Genomic DNA, 16,873 nt, shown 5'->3' with positions numbered 1-16,873 from the left:
ACCAAGATTAGCCCAAAACCTATCCATGACCTATAGGTACTAATGACCACAAAGCCAGACAACACATAATAAAAATTCGTAAAAATTTTACAAAAGGAATTGAGGACCAGTATTTTTGGTGTATTAGACCATCCTCTAATTGTCTCTCCTAACAGGAGCAGCAATAATAAAAAGAAGCATGCAGATTAAGTATGAAAAGCCCTCTTTTTTTTGTTACTATTGTACGAGTTGTGAAAGTCTGGACTAGTCCCTTTATATAGGAAATATTTAATCTTAGGTTATAATATGACGATAATAATTAAGTTTCCAAACCATGTTATATGGAAAGTAATTGATATAACACAATCACATAGATGATGTATGAGATCTACCTACCATAAGCTTTCAAGGTAAATTATTTGATGTGAACACTCGTGCAGATAAGTATTTACTCTTGGTATTGTATGATTGGTTCTTGCGGAAATAATTCAGTTTCCAAAGAATATTATGGTAAGTAATTAATATAAAATTACTCTGTAAGTATCAACTATGTGTGAGTTCTACCTACCATAAGCAACATCATTTCAAGGCAAAGAATATCTTAATTTGAAGGAGATAATAACCAAAATGGTCCCCTATCTTTAGTAGTAGATTTAAAATAATTCCTTCAAGTATCACCTGAGAGAAATTTTGATCCTTAAGTTTGTTAAAGTGACCATGTTATGTCTCCATCCGATACTTACTAAAATTTGATTGCTAAATTAAAATGATTCCGTAAAAAGAGAAAATATTTAACGCAAACTCACATTGGAACTACAGCTTTTATAGTTTGTATTATTTTTTATCTATTAAAGAGTCTCATCTACTTTTTGACAGTTTTTGTTATTCTTGATTTATTATTTTGATTGGTGAAGATTTTTATGCGATAAGAATGTGTCACCAAGGCTTAAAAGGTAAGTTCTACAAAGTAGTGGTTAGACCGATCTTGTTGTATGAGACAGAGTATTGGCCAGTCAAGAATACCCACGTTCAGAAGATGAGTGTAACCGAGATGAGGATGCTCAAATAGATGTGTGGCCATACTAGGATATGGTTAGGAACGAAGTTATCGGGGCAGGGTGGAAGTGGCTCCCATGGCGGAAAAGATGAGGGAAGCGAAACTAAGATGGTTCGGGCATGTGAAGAGGAGATGTGTGGATGCGCCTGTAAAGAGGTGTAGGAGGCTGACTATAATAGGAGTTAGGAGAGGTAGAGGCCGGCCGAAAAAAGAACTAAGGGGAGGTGATTAGACAGGACATAGCACAGCTACAGCTTACTGAGGAAGTGACCCTAGATAGAAAGGTGTGGAGGTCGAGGGTTAGTAGGTAGCCTAGTGATCTCTGTAGCAGTAGGTAGTAGCCGTGTAGTTTTGTTTCTTTAATATGTATTACCATTTGTTACCTCATTTGCTTTTTATCATGCTATTTTTGTTGTCATATTTCACTTGATACCATGCTTTTTACCTTGATGTTTGTTGTCACATCACTGTCTTTTCTTTTGAGCCGATAGTCTATCGAAAACAGTCTCCCTACCTCATAAAGGTAGGGGTAAGGTCTTCGAACATTTTACCCTTTCCAGATCTCACTTATGAAACCACACTGGGCATGTTGGTGGTGGTGGTGAAGATTGTCATGTGGCAATGTATGGTGTTTCTGTTTTGAAAAAAAACACACACACACAGAGTTTACTTAGATTTAACGATCAAAGTTTTGTAAAAATCTAACAGAAATCTAATTTTCTCACTCTTAAATTTAAAGGACAAAAAATGCTAGGTGACATTTAAAGAGACTACACATTGTTATTTTTTATCTATACTTTTGTGTCCAGTGTAGATCTTCATGTTGCAGTTTTCGTGATTATTGACAAAAATCTATGGTACTCTTGTTTAATAAGAAAATAAATCGGCTAATATTCATGTAAATATTCGTCTATCTTGGGTACTGTGAAAAAAGATATGGTATATGAATTGTAAAATGTAAGGTTGGGTCGCTCCATTATCATTTGCCCCAAAAGGGAAAAAGGAGAAAAAAGGAAGCAAAATTTGTAAATAGAGCTTCTTTTTCTCTTACACGAGTATTTTGAGAAGCAGCATAACATTAAAGTTATAGGTGCTATTTGTAATGTTTCGTATTTTGGGAAATCTGCTAATGACAGAAGATCTAAATCACGTTTCATTCACAAAAATTTATACTCTACGAGTTAGATTTAGCAATGAGAGTTTGGTAAAAGTCAGATTATCTTACTCTTGATAAATTTAAAGGACAAAAACTGCTAAGTGACATTTAAAGGAACTTTTTTTGAACCTTCTCATCTTTTTATTTTTATCTCATTTTCCCTAATTTAAAGAAACAAAAAAAAAATTAACCTGAGTACATCATTTACTCAATTACTGGATTAACTAAAGGAACAAAATACAATAAAACAGTTGAAAACTAGAAAAAAGGTGTCGAATAATTAACATGAGTCTATCTGTGTTGTCCAACCTGTGTTGGGACACAAAGGCATACTTCCATGTAGAATAATATTTTATTGCACTCTACTTACATTTCACTTTATGAGTTTTTTTTTTCTTTTTCTTTTCATATAGCATTACGTTGTACTTCTTTATTTCAACCATCTTATTTTAATTCAGTGTTACATCTTAATCTACCAAGCATTTTCCAAACACACTGAATATAATACTTTATGTTTACTATTACATGCCACAACTATGCAATCTAACTTCATCGTCATCTCTCTTATGCAGGATAAAACTAGGCATGTATTTATTCTATATTACATCTACTACTTCTAAAATATTTACTAGCTAAAGTACTTCTCCATGGTTCCTCTTTCTCCCTCGCTAATTTGGCCAGCTACAATATCACCTGCAAATAACATGCACCATGAAATCTCATCATGAATATTACTAGTCAGCTACTAATCTATTTTATGGTAAACACGTAAAGCTCAAAACAACAATGTGAACCAATTGGCTATCGTTATTCACAATTTTATTTTGTTTTTTGCAATACAGAACAATGTTTGTACTGATTCATTCTTCCTTTCCCAATATATGTAATTCCCTTTCCTATGCCAAAAAAAAAAATGATAGATCTATATACTTAAAAACAATAACTTTAAATTTTTCGTTTTACTCTTAGTGAAATGATTTATAACGATACAAATACATGTGCCTTGTTTCAATAGGCGTTTGGATATGAGTGGAGAGATATGTAGAAAAAAATAGTGTTTGAAGTTGAAGTTGAAAATTAAAAGTTAAAGTTGTATTTCGACATGCATTTCATGAATAAAGGTTGAAAGTATGGTGAGGAAAAATCTTACATGAAAAAGCTGGTTTCAAATTTGAAAAACTCATCCACGGAAACTAACCAGAAAATCATCCTAATGTATTAAGCAAACACTAATGTCCAAACGGGCTTAGGCCACAAGTTTTCAAACGCCTTCCCTTTTTTAAACTCCATGCACAGGGCAATCAAAGTGCATCACATAAATTGGAACGGAAATGACTAATATCTAGTCATAGTTGTCATATTGCTCGGCCTCTTCAAAAATGTTGGTGCACTCATGTGTCATATCCTCCAAAAATGCACTACTTTAGGAGGATCCAGCACCTCCAAAGATGCACTACTTTAGGAGGATCCAGCACGCACGAGTTGACATTTTTGAAGAGTACGAGCGGCATAGACTGTTGTGCCTGATTACTGAGTGCTCAGGGATTCGAAAAGGCAGCTTGAATCCTTTTGCAGTCAACCAAATAAGTGAAACCATAAGCTAAGTTCTTGAGTGTAGCATCATGCAATTCTGCTGAAGAAGTTGCAGTAGCATCTGTGGAAAAGAAGACTCTGAACCCTCTTATAAATGCCTCTCTGGCTGTGGTCTCACAACACAGGTTTGTCATTACTCCAGTCACTATTACCTCCTTTATCCCCATATCCAACAGTTTCTCCTCTAGGTTAGTATCTGCAAAATGTTTGTAAATAGTAATTAGTAGCATTTCTATAGTTTCAGGAAAAACAAATTAAAAGATTCCTAAAGGTTTCCTCCTGATACTAATTTCTTTTCCTTTTTGGTAACCGAAAAGTACCCTAGGGCCAGTAGGACATGATTAGAAACTCGATAGATCCCGTCCTCCCACCATTCTTCAATTAAACATCCGGCTTTTGTCAGGGATAAGATTTGAATGTGTTGCACACTTGCACTCTTACCACTAGACTAAAGCCCCGGATAGCGATTGTTCATTGAAAACACGGGATTCTGCTAAGTGGTAACACGCTGTATAGAGTCAGACACCTGTCCGGAGCTGGAAGGTTGTCCCCGAGAAAAGGATCGGAACGACTTTTCCCATAAGAGCAGAGGGACCAGTTTTTGGCCCAGATAAAACAAAACCTGGCCTACACCCTAGACTGGCTCCAGGCCAAAGTAATGAAAAGGCGAACGATCATATATCGTAACATAATATAAAAAGGTCCATTGAGAGGAAACGATAATGGTTCTCCCTGTCATGATTTTAGAAAAAAGTAGAAATAAATATAGAAAGAAAAAAATATAGAAATTTCATGTTTTTTGTTAAAATTACGATAGCTTGAACCTATTCCCTTTTCCCTTTCATATATGTACATTCACTTGCTTCCAGGTTGTGCTAATCAGAGAAATCATTCCACTTGCTTTTATATTAAAAGAACTCTTTATTGTCATTCTTTTGTGGGGTAATAATATTGATAACTTTATGCATCCCTTCCATACGCAAAATGTTACATTCAATACATCAGTAACTAGAAAACTAAAGCATAACTGAATATCAATTAGGTCAAAATAAATAATAATAACTATGCCTCAGTCTCAAACAAGTTGTCGTCGGCTATATGAATCCTCGTTACTTCATTTAAGCTCAACTCATGCCATTGATTTTTGTCCATATATTAGATTATTTTGCCCATGCTACATAATTAACAACAGTGATAAATTCCATAGTATAATAAGCATAAACCACAGTAACTCAGTAAGTCATAATTTCATTTCCACATTAAGCATAAATGTTCATATTAGGCGATAAGTTTTATTCTATAAATATAGTGGATTAATTCATTATGTCAACGTGAATTTTGGTTTCCCTTGAGCAACACCCGTTTGTCCAGACATATTTTTTTAAAAAAAATTTAGAAGAATATTCAAAGATTATTAAATAAATGTCTATTTATCATAATTGACCTGTTATTTCAACTTCAAACTTAAAATATAATGCAAAACAAAATTTAGGAGTTGTTTCAAGTTTTAACTCAGAAAACTTTAACTTTAACTGTATTTTCGTGTCCAAAACACAATTTCAAACTTTCAAATTCTATTTATTTTGTAACTATCAATTAGTTCATGTTTGTGGGGTTACACAGGGTATGTTGTTGTTGTTGTTCAACCAGTTCATGTCTGAATGACTACTTAGCAGTAACAAAAAGTTAAAAATTGAACAAAAAGGAAATCCAGAGCAAGCAAAAAAAATCCATAGAAAATGAAACTGAAATAAGAGTGTGTTTGGTGTGGAGGAAAACTTTTCCAATTTTCTGTTGTTTGGTTGGTCAAAATTTTCACTGCAAGTTTCCTAGGACCCATTTGGCCATAAGAATTATTCACTTTTTCCGGAATTTTTTTACTTTTTTTAAAAAATCAGCGTTTGGCCATGAAAACTTCAAATACAACTTCAAGTTGTATTTGGAATTTGAAAAACAAGCAAAACCTTATTTTTCACTTTTTTCACAACCAAAATCTTGTTGAAAAAGTACATTTCAACAACAAAATATTATTTGCAAAAGCGATGGCCAAGCACAACTCCAACTTCAAAATTCCAAAAAAAAATGATTTTTTTTTTTTTTTTGGTTTCTATGGCCAAACACGGGAAGTAGGAAAACAAAGTCCATAAGTTATATTCCAAATTCATTGTCTCCTCCCCACCCACCCAACAACCCCAACCCCAACCCCTGACCATCCCTGATCCCACCCAAGACCAACCCTGAACCACCCCAATAATGCGTTGCTAGATTACATACAAATGCTCCCTCTTTGGATAATATATTTTTACTTACTTACTTACTGCACTCTAGAAAATAAGTAATAAACCCACTTAGAGCTCGTTTGGATTGGCTTATAAGTTACTTATAAGCTATTTTCAGCTTTATTTTAGTGTTTGGCTGATCTGCTTAAAGTCATTTGTGCTTAAAATAAGCTCAAAAAAATAATTAGGCCCATTTGACTTATCTTATGTAAAGCAGCTTATAAGTTAAAAAAAAATAAGTTAAACTATCCCAACTTATTTTTTTTAGCTTATAAGCTATTTGCAGCTTACAGGCATAAGTCCATCCAAACAGGCTCTTATTTTCCAAGAAAGCATTTTCCTTCATACCAAACACACCCAGAATCTAAAAAATTGATTCAATTAAACTAAATCACTACAAAACTATACCTCTGAAGGCACTGTAAGTATGCTTCTCCACCACTAAATCACTATCTCTCTTATCCAACTCCGTTATAAGTTGAGCTTCAACTGTACCATCTCTAATAATATCTCCATTCCACCACTCATATAACATGCCGTAATCATCCGGTGACTTATGACAGTGGCGCGTGAATATCACCGGCACGGAATTTTGCCGGCAGAGTTCAATTGTTGTGTTGATGGCAGGCAGAATAGGCTTGCCCATAGAGTAAAAGTAGTTTTGCATGTCTATAACCAATAGAACTGCAGATTTCGGGTCGGGATTTCGGGTTCGGGTCTCATAGTTCTTGTATGATGATGAAGAAGCCATTGTAGATGAGGAAGTGAGCAAAATTGTCTTGAATGATCAGCCTATAAATAGTGTCTTCGAGGACCTCTATCTGTCAGCCACGTGTATCTTTCTGTTCGTCTTAGGTCCCTTTATGTTTGAGGTAGGTTTAAAATAGTTCCTTAAATATGTACTAAATAATTTTTGTCCCTTAAATTTGTTAAAATTTAATGCTTTTGGTTTCCGTCAAATATGTGTCAGATTGTTTGTTAGAATTGAAGAAATTATGAGAAAAAAGTAATTTAACATAAACAACAAGGAAATCTTATCAAATCCTAAATATGCACCACAAAATTGTATTACACAACAAAAAAGACATAAAAAATTTACACCACATAAAGGTGCACCAGATTATAAAAATTACAAAAAATTACAAAAATTGTACGAAATGTGAGTTACGGCTATATTTTATAGTTACCGTCAAACATAGCAGGTAGAGTATGATAAATATTTAATGGAGAAATGTGTTAATTTTTGACAAACTTAAAGGGCCAAAACTGTTTAGTATATACTTAAGGGACTATCATCTTGAACCTATCCTCAAACATAAGGACCATTTTTGTCATTTTCTCTAATAATTATCTCTGTTCCACCACTAGTATATCATGGCAAAAATCGTAATCAGATTATCTGGTAACTTGTGACGGTGGCGCGTGAATATCACCCCCACAGAATTCTCCCGGTGAGAGATGAAGAAAGTGAGCAAAATTGTGTTGAAATTTGGAGGTTTAGCGGGCGTTTGGTCATAAAAATTATTCACTTTTTTTCGGAAATTTTTTTCACTTTTTTTACTTTTAGCGTTTGGCCATAAAAATTATTCACTTTTTTCCGGAGTTGTACTTCAGAATACTAAAAACAAGAAAAACTTATTTTTCGAAATTTTTCAACTTTTTAAATTTTTTTACACTATATTTCACCAAAAACTATAATTTCAAAAACTATGGCCAAACACAACTCCAACTTCAAAAATTCCAAAAAAAAAGTGAAAAAATTTTTGGTATTTATGGCCAAACGGGCCCTTAATTATCAGCCTATATAAGCATGGAAGTGAGTAGAGAGTGCATACCTTTCCTTGCTATTATCATTTCATTTTCTTTTTTCTTTTTCATTTAAAGGAAATGCTCTGAATTGGGATTATCTGGATGAAATTTAGAGTTCTTTTTTTTATTTTTTGAAAGTAATATAATTAACTAATCTCAAATAATATTGTCATACAAAGTTCTAATTGTTGAATGAATATATGAATTTAAACCATTTAGATCTCAGCTGATTAAAGACTCTTTCTTTTTCTTTTTACAACCACCACCTCCAGCTATCATCACCACTAGCCTCAACCGTACATCCACCATATTCACCGCTAGTCATTACCATTAATTATTACCTTCAACTATCACTTCATAACAATCACTAGCTAACATCATCAGCCACCTCAGGGAAGGGATAATAACAATCTTGGATTATGAGTTTGCTTTGTTCAAAAAATAATGCAATCAAAATAAACATATTTGCATTATTGCAACATCCTGTCATCACATGAAAAATCGGACCTAAAATAACAATGAATTCTGAAGTATCAACATTAAACCCTGTCACAGTTTGTTGACAGTTCTTGGATAACAATGTATATCCATCAAATTTTCTCTTTGTTATTATCTGCCAAAAATTGGTTATGGTGGATAACGGGGCATCATAATATCGAACATGCCCACGAACAAACAAGCAAAAACAATTCCCGAATGAAGATGTTGCGCCACAGGCTTACACGAGACCCCGCTGTTTGAACACTTCGAGCATTGAGACTCCAATTTTTGCAGGAGATTCACACACTGTAACCCCAGCTTCTTTTAGTGCTTTGATTTTGTCTTGGGCTGTTCCCTTTCCACCTGATACAATAGCTGCAATTCCGAAAATTCAGGATTAAACTATGGGCGTTTGGCCATAAAAATTATTCATTTTTTTCCGGAAATTTTTTCCACTTTTTTTACTTTTAGCGTTTGGCCATAAAAATTATTCACTTTTTTCCAGAGTTGTATTCCGGAATACTAAAAACAAGAAAAACTTGTTTTTCAAAAAATTTCCACTTTTTTCACTTTTTTACACTACATTTCACCAAAAACTACAATTTCAAAAACTATGGCCAAACACAACTCCAACTTCAAAATTTCCAAAAAAAAAAGTGAAAAAGTTTTTGGTATTTATGGCCAAACGGGCCCTATCTCTAGGCATGACATGAGATAATCTGAGACATCTTTTTATAGCTCATGCATTATTCATTCATCGTCGTGACCATGCATGCAGCAAAGCAACACAGTAGAAGAGCGATCATACCCTTTCCTGGTAATTTTCAAGAAAAAATAGGAAAAATACTAATGGGACGAGGAAAAGAGAACGGCGCCAGGTATTGCAAAAGTATCCTTAATACTTGTGGATATCAATACTTATGGAAGGCGCAGTTCAATACATTATACAATTTTCACCAAACATAGATATGAGAAATGCTAGCATAAAACTTCTGATCAACATTTTAAAACGTCGAAAAGATATGGAGGGGAGATTTTTCATAAGCGCACGTAGAACAACATTTACTAAACATGGAACAGCCCCTTATACTTCTTTGTATGTAACCAGAATAAAATTAATCAAAAGTTGAAATATTTAAAGAACATCAAAATACCTCCTGCATGACCCATTCGCCGTCCAGGGGGAGCAGTCAATCCAGCAATAAATGCAACTACAGGCTTTTGAGTTCCACTTTCCTGTTTCAGTAGCAAAATACATAAACAAAAGTGCACACTAAACATTATTCAGCACAACTGAAAATGCAATCAACCTCAGAGACATGGCAAGGAACTGGATGTTCAGAAAATTCTGACATACAAGGTAAAAGAAGTATCTTGTCCTACTGTTCAAGGGTCCACAACATTCAATTTCTTAGTAGAGACAAAAGATAACCCCTATATCGCATTCCTCGATAACCCCTATAGTGCATTTCTCAACTGATATAGGTCCTCATTACCTAATAGCAAAATATGCCTCATTAAAATTTTACAGTGCCATATTTAAAAGAAAATATAGTATTTACCAATAAGATAACTGTTATTCTTTTTTTTTTTTGATTAAGCACCGGGTGTCCGGGTCTCTTAGAGCCCCGACTAATCCCGGGGGTGCACAGGCCCTCGGCAAGGAGTTTCCCGCAAGTGCACCACGGTTAATTCAGGTTTTACCCAGTCCGATGGCCCTCAGAAATTGTTTGCACCCAGTGGGTTTCGAACTTGAGACCTTGAAAGGGAGCACCCCAAGGCTCAAGTCAATTGCCACCAGGCCAACCCCTGTTATTCTTGGCAGTATGGCACTCAAAAATATGGCTTGAACTCTATCATAAACAATTTTTCAAACCAAGGAGGATAGAAATTCAGATCACCATAATTACCCCTCCTATACAACAGTTTAATCCAGAAATTGGAATACTTTACTCTGAGAAATGTATTTAAATCATCACGAACCTTTATGAGGGCTGCAGCATCTTCTTCTGCTGTGCCACCGATCTCACCAATAAGAACAATACCTGGCATACAATAAGAACATGTGATTAGATTGGATGTTCTTAATTTTCCTTCAAGAGAGTGCATAGATCTTCTAACCTCTGTTATCACCTCATTCTCAATTCCATATAAATGGAACATACAGAGAAAAGCCAACATAGAAGTCTGGGAAAAGCAGAAACATTTGCAAACCAACAAATTTCAATAAAGAAAAGAGAGTAAAGTAAACGAGAAGCCTAAGGTCCAAGAACGACATGGAGAAAAGGAAGTCTCCATTTCTGAAGAAGGTGAATCTGATAAGAAACCACAAACAGTTCTTCCCCTGGGGGTAAATGGTAAGGAATTTGTGTTCTTCCCAATTTCTGGGGCTTGGCAGGTCCATGTCCATTGAGAGAAAGCTCTTTAGCAAATTTTCTCCTACGAAGTCTTGTTGTTTACACGTACACTATTGCACTCTGGCAGTAACAAATTTTAAGTAACTTAGCAATCTGATAACTCTGGAGAAGATTACTCCCTTATTGTCGTCGAGTCATCTCGCTAAGAAGTGCATATAGTACTACCAGTTTACCATACAGAAGAAAAAACATGTCATTCTAATCAGGTTATACACTAAGTTTAGCTAAATTAATCCTTCAGTTAGATTTACCTTCCGTCTGTGGATCAGCAATAAATTTCTCTAAGCAATCAACAAAGTTTGTACCATTGAAAGGATCACCACCAATCCCTACACAGGTTGATTGGCCAAGGCCGACAGCAGTTGTTTGGAAAACCTAAAAATCAAATTAAAAAAAAAAAGAATAAATCAGAAAAAACAACTTATCAAAGAAAAAAATTCACCAAAGAACTTTAGTGTATAGCAAAATATTAACATCAAAGAGTATATATATAGTAGATACTATTCTCCTGGGAAGTTTGCAAGAGAATCTTCTGAGCATCCAAATATTCAGTGGTTTGTCATGAACAAGAGGGGTTCGCATAATATGTACAATTTAATAAGAGGGGTGCGCATAATATGTACAATTTAAACAAGTTTTATAGACAACATTTTTCCAGAGAATAAATCTTACCGCTTCATATGTCAGTGTGCCAGATCGAGAAACAATTCCAATACGTCCTGGTTTGTGAATGTATCCAGGCATAATACCAATTTTGCACTCTCCTGGTTTTATAATACCTGGACAATTCGGACCAATCAGCCGAGTTCTCGATTGCTTCTTAAGAGCAGCTTTTACACGGACCTATAATTGAACGGAGTAAAGCCACACAAAGAAAATAAGCTAGTGAGAGAATAACAGAGTGAAAAGAGAAAGGTGCAAACTCACCTAACAAGATAATCCCAATCGAAACATTTATTGAATCTTGTGGCCTTAAACTAAAGGTGTGTATAACATAACACCAAAAATATCCTTTGAATATTGTGATATTAAACATGCCATGTCATTCCTAAAAGGCAGTGTGGTTAAGAACAAAATGAGACCGTTGGAGTCAAAAACTTACCAAATATAGAGATGTGGCATTCTTTTTTAAACAGACTAAAAGGAAAAGTAAGACACAAATTAAAACAGATGGAGTAATTTGGATGGTAAAGTATATGCTGAAGCAATCCAGTAATCTACTCAATCATGAGCTAATGGGAGTCAATGTCATAGCTACAATATCTCCTTCTTCCTCCCCCCAGTAATAAGTGAGACAAAGCTTGAGTATAATCCCGCGTCCACAAAACCACACAGATGCCAAAATATAAGCAATCTGTATATCATAATCATAATAGTTGCGTGTTGGTGACAAATTTCTCATCATTCATAATTAAGCACTAAAATCTATCAGTATGTGAAGATCACTCTGGACTCTGGTGTGGCTTTCAGAAGGTTGGACTGACATCCATGTCCCATAGGATGAAGAAAAAAAAAAAACGTGTTACTGCATCACTTCATATTTATCCAAAAGGATGATGTATCTCTAATTGTTGTGAAAGGATAGAGTTTAATAAATTTTAACCAGCGTTATACAATTTTCTTATCTATAGTGAGGTAAAAACGAGACAATTCCAATAGGAGGGATTTGTATCTTACCATATCATGCTGAGGAATTCCCTCTGTGATGCAGACAATTAAATCCAATTCAGCCTCCAATCCCTCCATAATAGCAGCTGCAGCAAAAGGAGGAGGTACATAGATCACTGAAGCATTAGCTTTCGTCTCTGCTTTTGCCTCTTCAACAGTGTTGAAAACAGGAAGACCCAAGTGCTCTGTTCCACCCTTCTTGGGTGTCACTCCACCAACCTATTTAACCACATGAAAGTCAAAATGAGTAACAGAAAATAATCTCTTTTCAAAGCCTCTTATTGTCCCCACACACACACACACACACACACACACACACAGAGCAAATCCACAATGGAAATGAGAACAAAACTTTCCAAATCAGTTCCATTATGAGTAAACTTTTCTTTTTCTCTGCAATAGGCTCAGATCATACACAAAATAGCATTTTCTTCATAGGATAGAAATAGAGAAGGAACGCAACAACAGAAATGAATTCAAATACTTGCTCAAATGAAATCTACCCAACGACTGCAAATAGTACCAGCAAACTCTAAAAAAGTTAGCAGCATTACTAGCAGTGACAATCCCAAGAAAATAAAATATGAAGAGAAAACCTTGAAGACACCAAGGAGTTCAAACCATCATACAAGAACTTTTTTGGGTGACGGTGTCATGTAGGTCAGCCTGCCCAGCTCGAATATACCACCGGGTATTTGCTATCTGACACCGGCACAAGTACCGGATAGCTTTGCCCCAAAGGAATAGGTAGATGAAAAAATTTACCAAGCATTTTCTACCTCTACGGGGAATTGAAGCCTAGTTTCTCGTAGTTTTCACCCACCTGATTGACCATGAGGACATACCCTTGGGTGCACATCATACCAGGACTTTTGACATGAGTATGAGCAAAAGAATTATTATGCTAACATACGCAGTAACTATAAAAGAAGCAAAGCACGTGAAAAATTATTTCCAAAGGAAGAAAGCACTATTATACACATCCTTAGAGAACTACTAACGAATAAAACAGAACAAAGGGCTAAAATATCTATCATATGAACATTAAAATGCAGAAATGAGATGCAACTGCTTATTGAGAAACCAATAATCCTTGGTAGACTTTCTTTGATGCATCTGGAGGATAAATCCTACTAATATTACAGAAGCAATTTTGATATCCGCATTCTGCCTTTATTTTTATAGAAAGTGAGAACTTGAAATCGACAAAATTAGAATTCAAGGAAACTACAAGCAGTATAATCACATCTCTTCATTTCACCCTTATGTCCTCTTTAATTTATCAAAGAAGGAATAAGAAAAACGCCATGTTACCCAGGATGGGCAGGTGTAGTTTGAGGCAGGTGGGAGTACACCCGCTATTCCGTCTCAAACTACAAAAAGGAGAAGTCTGGTTCGGGGAAAGGGCTGCAGGCTATGTTGCTCGGACTCTCCAAAACTGTTGCCACACCCGTGCCGTATTCTCCAAAATGCATTTTTTAGAGGATCCAACACGCACCTGGAAACATTTCTAAAGAGTCCGAGCAACACAGGAAGCAGGCCAAGAAGGTGTGATGTAAGCAGTCTACCCCGAAGCAAGCCTTAATGACTAATTCCATGGCTTGAACCTCACCAAGACAACATTACCGTCGTTCCAAAGCTCCCTTCAGCACAAACTATAAATATATAGTACTAATTGATTTTTTTTTTTTTTGCAAAACATACTACTCCTTCCGTCCCAATTTATGTGGCACTTTTTGCTTTTCAACAGTCTACTAAACTTTAAAGCTAAATTGGATTAGATTAACTCAAAATTTTAACATTAAAATTTATATATTTAAAAACTAAATGAAAAGTACTATTAAGGCGCAACTTTTCTCATATCAATTTAGTGAAAAAATATTAGTCAAAGTTCATTGGTTCGGTTTGAATCTCGAAAAGCGAAAAGTGTCACATAAATTGAGACAGCGGGTTATATACTACAGTAATAATTATACTAAATTGTGATGTATTGTACTATGCATCTACAGGTCTAAAATTTCGGATCCACCTTTGTTACCCAGATAAAATAAAATCACTAACTAGAATGCATAGACAAAATATGGTACCATTTTGGTGCCATATTCAATGGCTTGTTCGGTGTGGAAAGTGCCGTTTTTGCCAGTAATGCCTTGACAGATGACACGTGTGTTCTTATCAACGAACACAGCTGGCGGAGGCGGTGCCGATCCAAATAATCTGTACTGTGTAGGGTTGCTTGAGCTCAGTCTTGTTGTCAGATTTGCGATCAGTTTGGTGGCTTGACGAGCCATTAATGCTCTCTGTTTTAGTGCGATTTACAGAGAATTTTTTTTGGCAGCGTTGTGTAAAGGCAGAGCGGCCAAAGTAGAGCCTGTTTGGATGATGCCTGTTTGCAGCTTATAATACTTTAAATAAGTAAGTTAGATGTGCTCAATTAACTTTTTGAGTTTATTTTAAGCTTATTTTAAGCTGGCCAGTAAAATACTTAAAAAAATTAAAAAAAATTTATAAGTAATTTATAAGCAATTTATAAGTCAATCCAAACGGGCTCTTAGTAAAAGTCTTGTGAATCGGAAAACGTTGAAAGGGCGAGCGAGGAATATTCCTCGGGGGGCGCAAGTGAGATGGGTCTTCCACTCTTCCTCGTGGCTAAAATTAAAAAATAGCCATTTTTCAAATTTATAAATTTGCAGGATTGGCCTCTGCTGGGTGGTCTATCGAGTCTATGGATTATAAATGAAAAAAATTGAATAATATGTTAAAACATAAAAATTATGAAAAAATTTAAGAAATATTTATAAATTGCATTTAAATAAAAAAAAATTATGTATAAAATACGTTTAAAAATTGTATACATGTAGCGTCGGGTTGTTTTGGTTCGATTTGACCTTTTTTAGTTAAAACCAAATTAATGTTCGGGTTTTTTTCTCTAATACCAAATCAAGTCAACTCAAACTACTATTCGAATTAACTCCAATGCCACATAATGGCTATACACCTCAAAAAAAAAGACGTGTGTAGAACTGAACATTGAAGAAATCTCAAGAGAAATAAAAGATTTGATGATCTAATCAAATAATAGTACTATGGTTGGAGAGAAAGTAATAGTATCTACCCGGACACTGTAGTGGAGTGTGCTGAATCAAGAACAGACAGTAAAGGTCTTTATTATGGACGTTTTATTCTATCTCCACTTATGAAAGGCTAAGCCAACACAATAGGCATTGCGATGCAATGAGCTTTACTTGGAGAAATAGAAGGAACATGTATCCCGCATGTAAAATCTGAGAAAGTCCCACATGAATATTCTACCATAATGGGCATTTAAGAATAGATACGTGAAATTTTAATGAATTTGAAAGAAATTGTATTGAGAAGTAATCTATATGGAACTTCTGACGCGTCTATTTATGCCAAAGGTCCTGGATATGTAACTGCTTTTTTATCGGTTTGACTCAAATAATAGGTTTGGTGCGGTTTATAGATTTTCTTTGTGGTTGTTTATTTCTTTCACTTGAGCACTTAAAGTGGCCCTTGTTACATTTAGACATCTCAGGTTGGTCATTCCTATTCCACTTAGACAATTTTTGCACATTTAGCATGTCGCGTGTATATCAGTCACGTGTGTGTAAAGCTTTTTTTTTTTATCCTATGTGGCATCCAACGGTAATATTACCCCCCTTTTTATATATATCATCTTCTCCACTTCAAATTAAAATCCAATTTAGCCCTAATTTTAGCCTCTTTTCAAGATCAGATTTTTCCCTCTTCTACTACTTAAAATATCATTTTTCCCCTCGAATACAAGCTAATATTTTTTGCTTCTTCTCGTTCGTTCTTCAATTGCTGTTACTATTATGTTGAGCTTATCCAATTCCTTCATGGAGTTTTTTGTATGAACATGCTCGATATTGTAGATGTGGTAATGAAGCATTATTGAAGACTTCTTAGACCTAATTAAATCCAGGTCACGGATTTTTATGTTGTAAAATCCCAAAGGTAAACTTATTTCTTCATTCATTCCTTATTTCATAATTTATTAGATGATTAATTGTTGGGTTGAAAATTAATTTTGTAGAAAATGGGTGGCTGTGATTATTTCTTTTGGATTGAAGATAGGCACCCTGCTCAAGCAAATAGGGTGATGTGGGGTTTGTTAAAGAAAATGAAGGCTTTGAGAAGAAAAGAATTCGAGCAAGGAATGTGCTCATTGTTGCTGGTTTGGTGATGCTTGGGATATGAAAAATCAAGCCAAATTGTTAGATGGAGCAATACAATATGTGCTCCTTAAGTACTTGTCTTTTACTAAGTTGTCTAGTTGTAAAAATTTTAGGATTATGGGTTGTTTTAAATGTAATTTGGTTACTGCATTGTTGTGACAATTTTGTATTTTGGCATGACTGAACTTTGGCCAATAGTCACTCATGTAAACCAG

At 35.0% G+C, this 16,873-nt stretch overlaps 2 protein-coding genes across 3 annotated transcripts; both read right to left on the bottom strand.

Annotated features, from left to right (window-relative positions):
* Nucleotides 1-2,663: 2,663 nt before the first annotated feature.
* On the bottom strand, nt 2,664-6,901 carry LOC132625495 (nicotinamidase 2-like). Of its 2 annotated transcripts, XR_009576851.1 has the most exons (3): nt 6,473-6,901; nt 3,343-3,981; nt 2,664-2,885 (listed from the first exon to the last, which is right to left on the bottom strand). XR_009576851.1 is itself a non-coding variant. In XM_060340150.1 (2 exons), exons 1-2 carry the CDS (start codon nt 6,813-6,815, stop codon nt 3,731-3,733), a joined length of 594 nt encoding a protein of 197 aa, XP_060196133.1. In that variant the 5' UTR covers nt 6,816-6,901; the 3' UTR covers nt 2,664-3,730. The 2 variants fall into 2 exon arrangements, 1 of the variants encoding a protein (XP_060196133.1); XM_060340150.1 differs by having other exon boundaries at nt 2,664-3,981.
* Nucleotides 6,902-8,315: 1,414 nt separating this feature from the next.
* Nucleotides 8,316-14,828, bottom strand: LOC132625484 (succinate--CoA ligase [ADP-forming] subunit alpha-1, mitochondrial). Its single transcript, XM_060340146.1, has 7 exons — nt 14,526-14,828; nt 12,448-12,657; nt 11,443-11,613; nt 11,022-11,145; nt 10,337-10,398; nt 9,508-9,589; nt 8,316-8,728 (listed from the first exon to the last, which is right to left on the bottom strand). The coding sequence occupies exons 1-7, from the start codon at nt 14,727-14,729 to the stop codon at nt 8,592-8,594; spliced, it is 990 nt and encodes a 329-aa protein (XP_060196129.1). The 5' UTR covers nt 14,730-14,828; the 3' UTR covers nt 8,316-8,591.
* Between the last annotated feature and the right edge of the window lie 2,045 nt (nt 14,829-16,873).

The sequence above is a fragment of the Lycium barbarum genome, chromosome 2 (assembly GCF_019175385.1).
Source record: "Lycium barbarum isolate Lr01 chromosome 2, ASM1917538v2, whole genome shotgun sequence".
Classification (NCBI taxonomy): domain Eukaryota; kingdom Viridiplantae; phylum Streptophyta; class Magnoliopsida; order Solanales; family Solanaceae; genus Lycium; species Lycium barbarum.
Note: the sequence above shows the minus strand (reverse complement) of the source record. Positions and strands in the feature narration are given on the sequence as shown.

Bases quoted from the DNA above. Each gene is read 5' to 3' on its own strand.
- LOC132625484 (XM_060340146.1), bottom strand. From the start codon at position 14,729: ATGGCTCGTCAAGCCACCAAACTGATCGCAAATCTGACAACAAGACTG. The intron at 12,658-14,525 runs GTACCATATTTT...GTGGTTAAATAG, and splicing joins TTGAATATGGCACCAAAATG to GTTGGTGGAGTGACACCCAA. The intron at 11,146-11,442 runs GTAAGATTTATT...TTTGATTTTTAG, and splicing joins GCACACTGACATATGAAGCG to GTTTTCCAAACAACTGCTGT.
- LOC132625495 (XM_060340150.1), bottom strand. From the start codon at position 6,815: ATGGCTTCTTCATCATCATACAAGAACTATGAGACCCGAACCCGAAAT. The intron at 3,982-6,472 runs GTATAGTTTTGT...AACATTTTGCAG, and splicing joins TACTTACAGTGCCTTCAGAG to ATACTAACCTAGAGGAGAAA.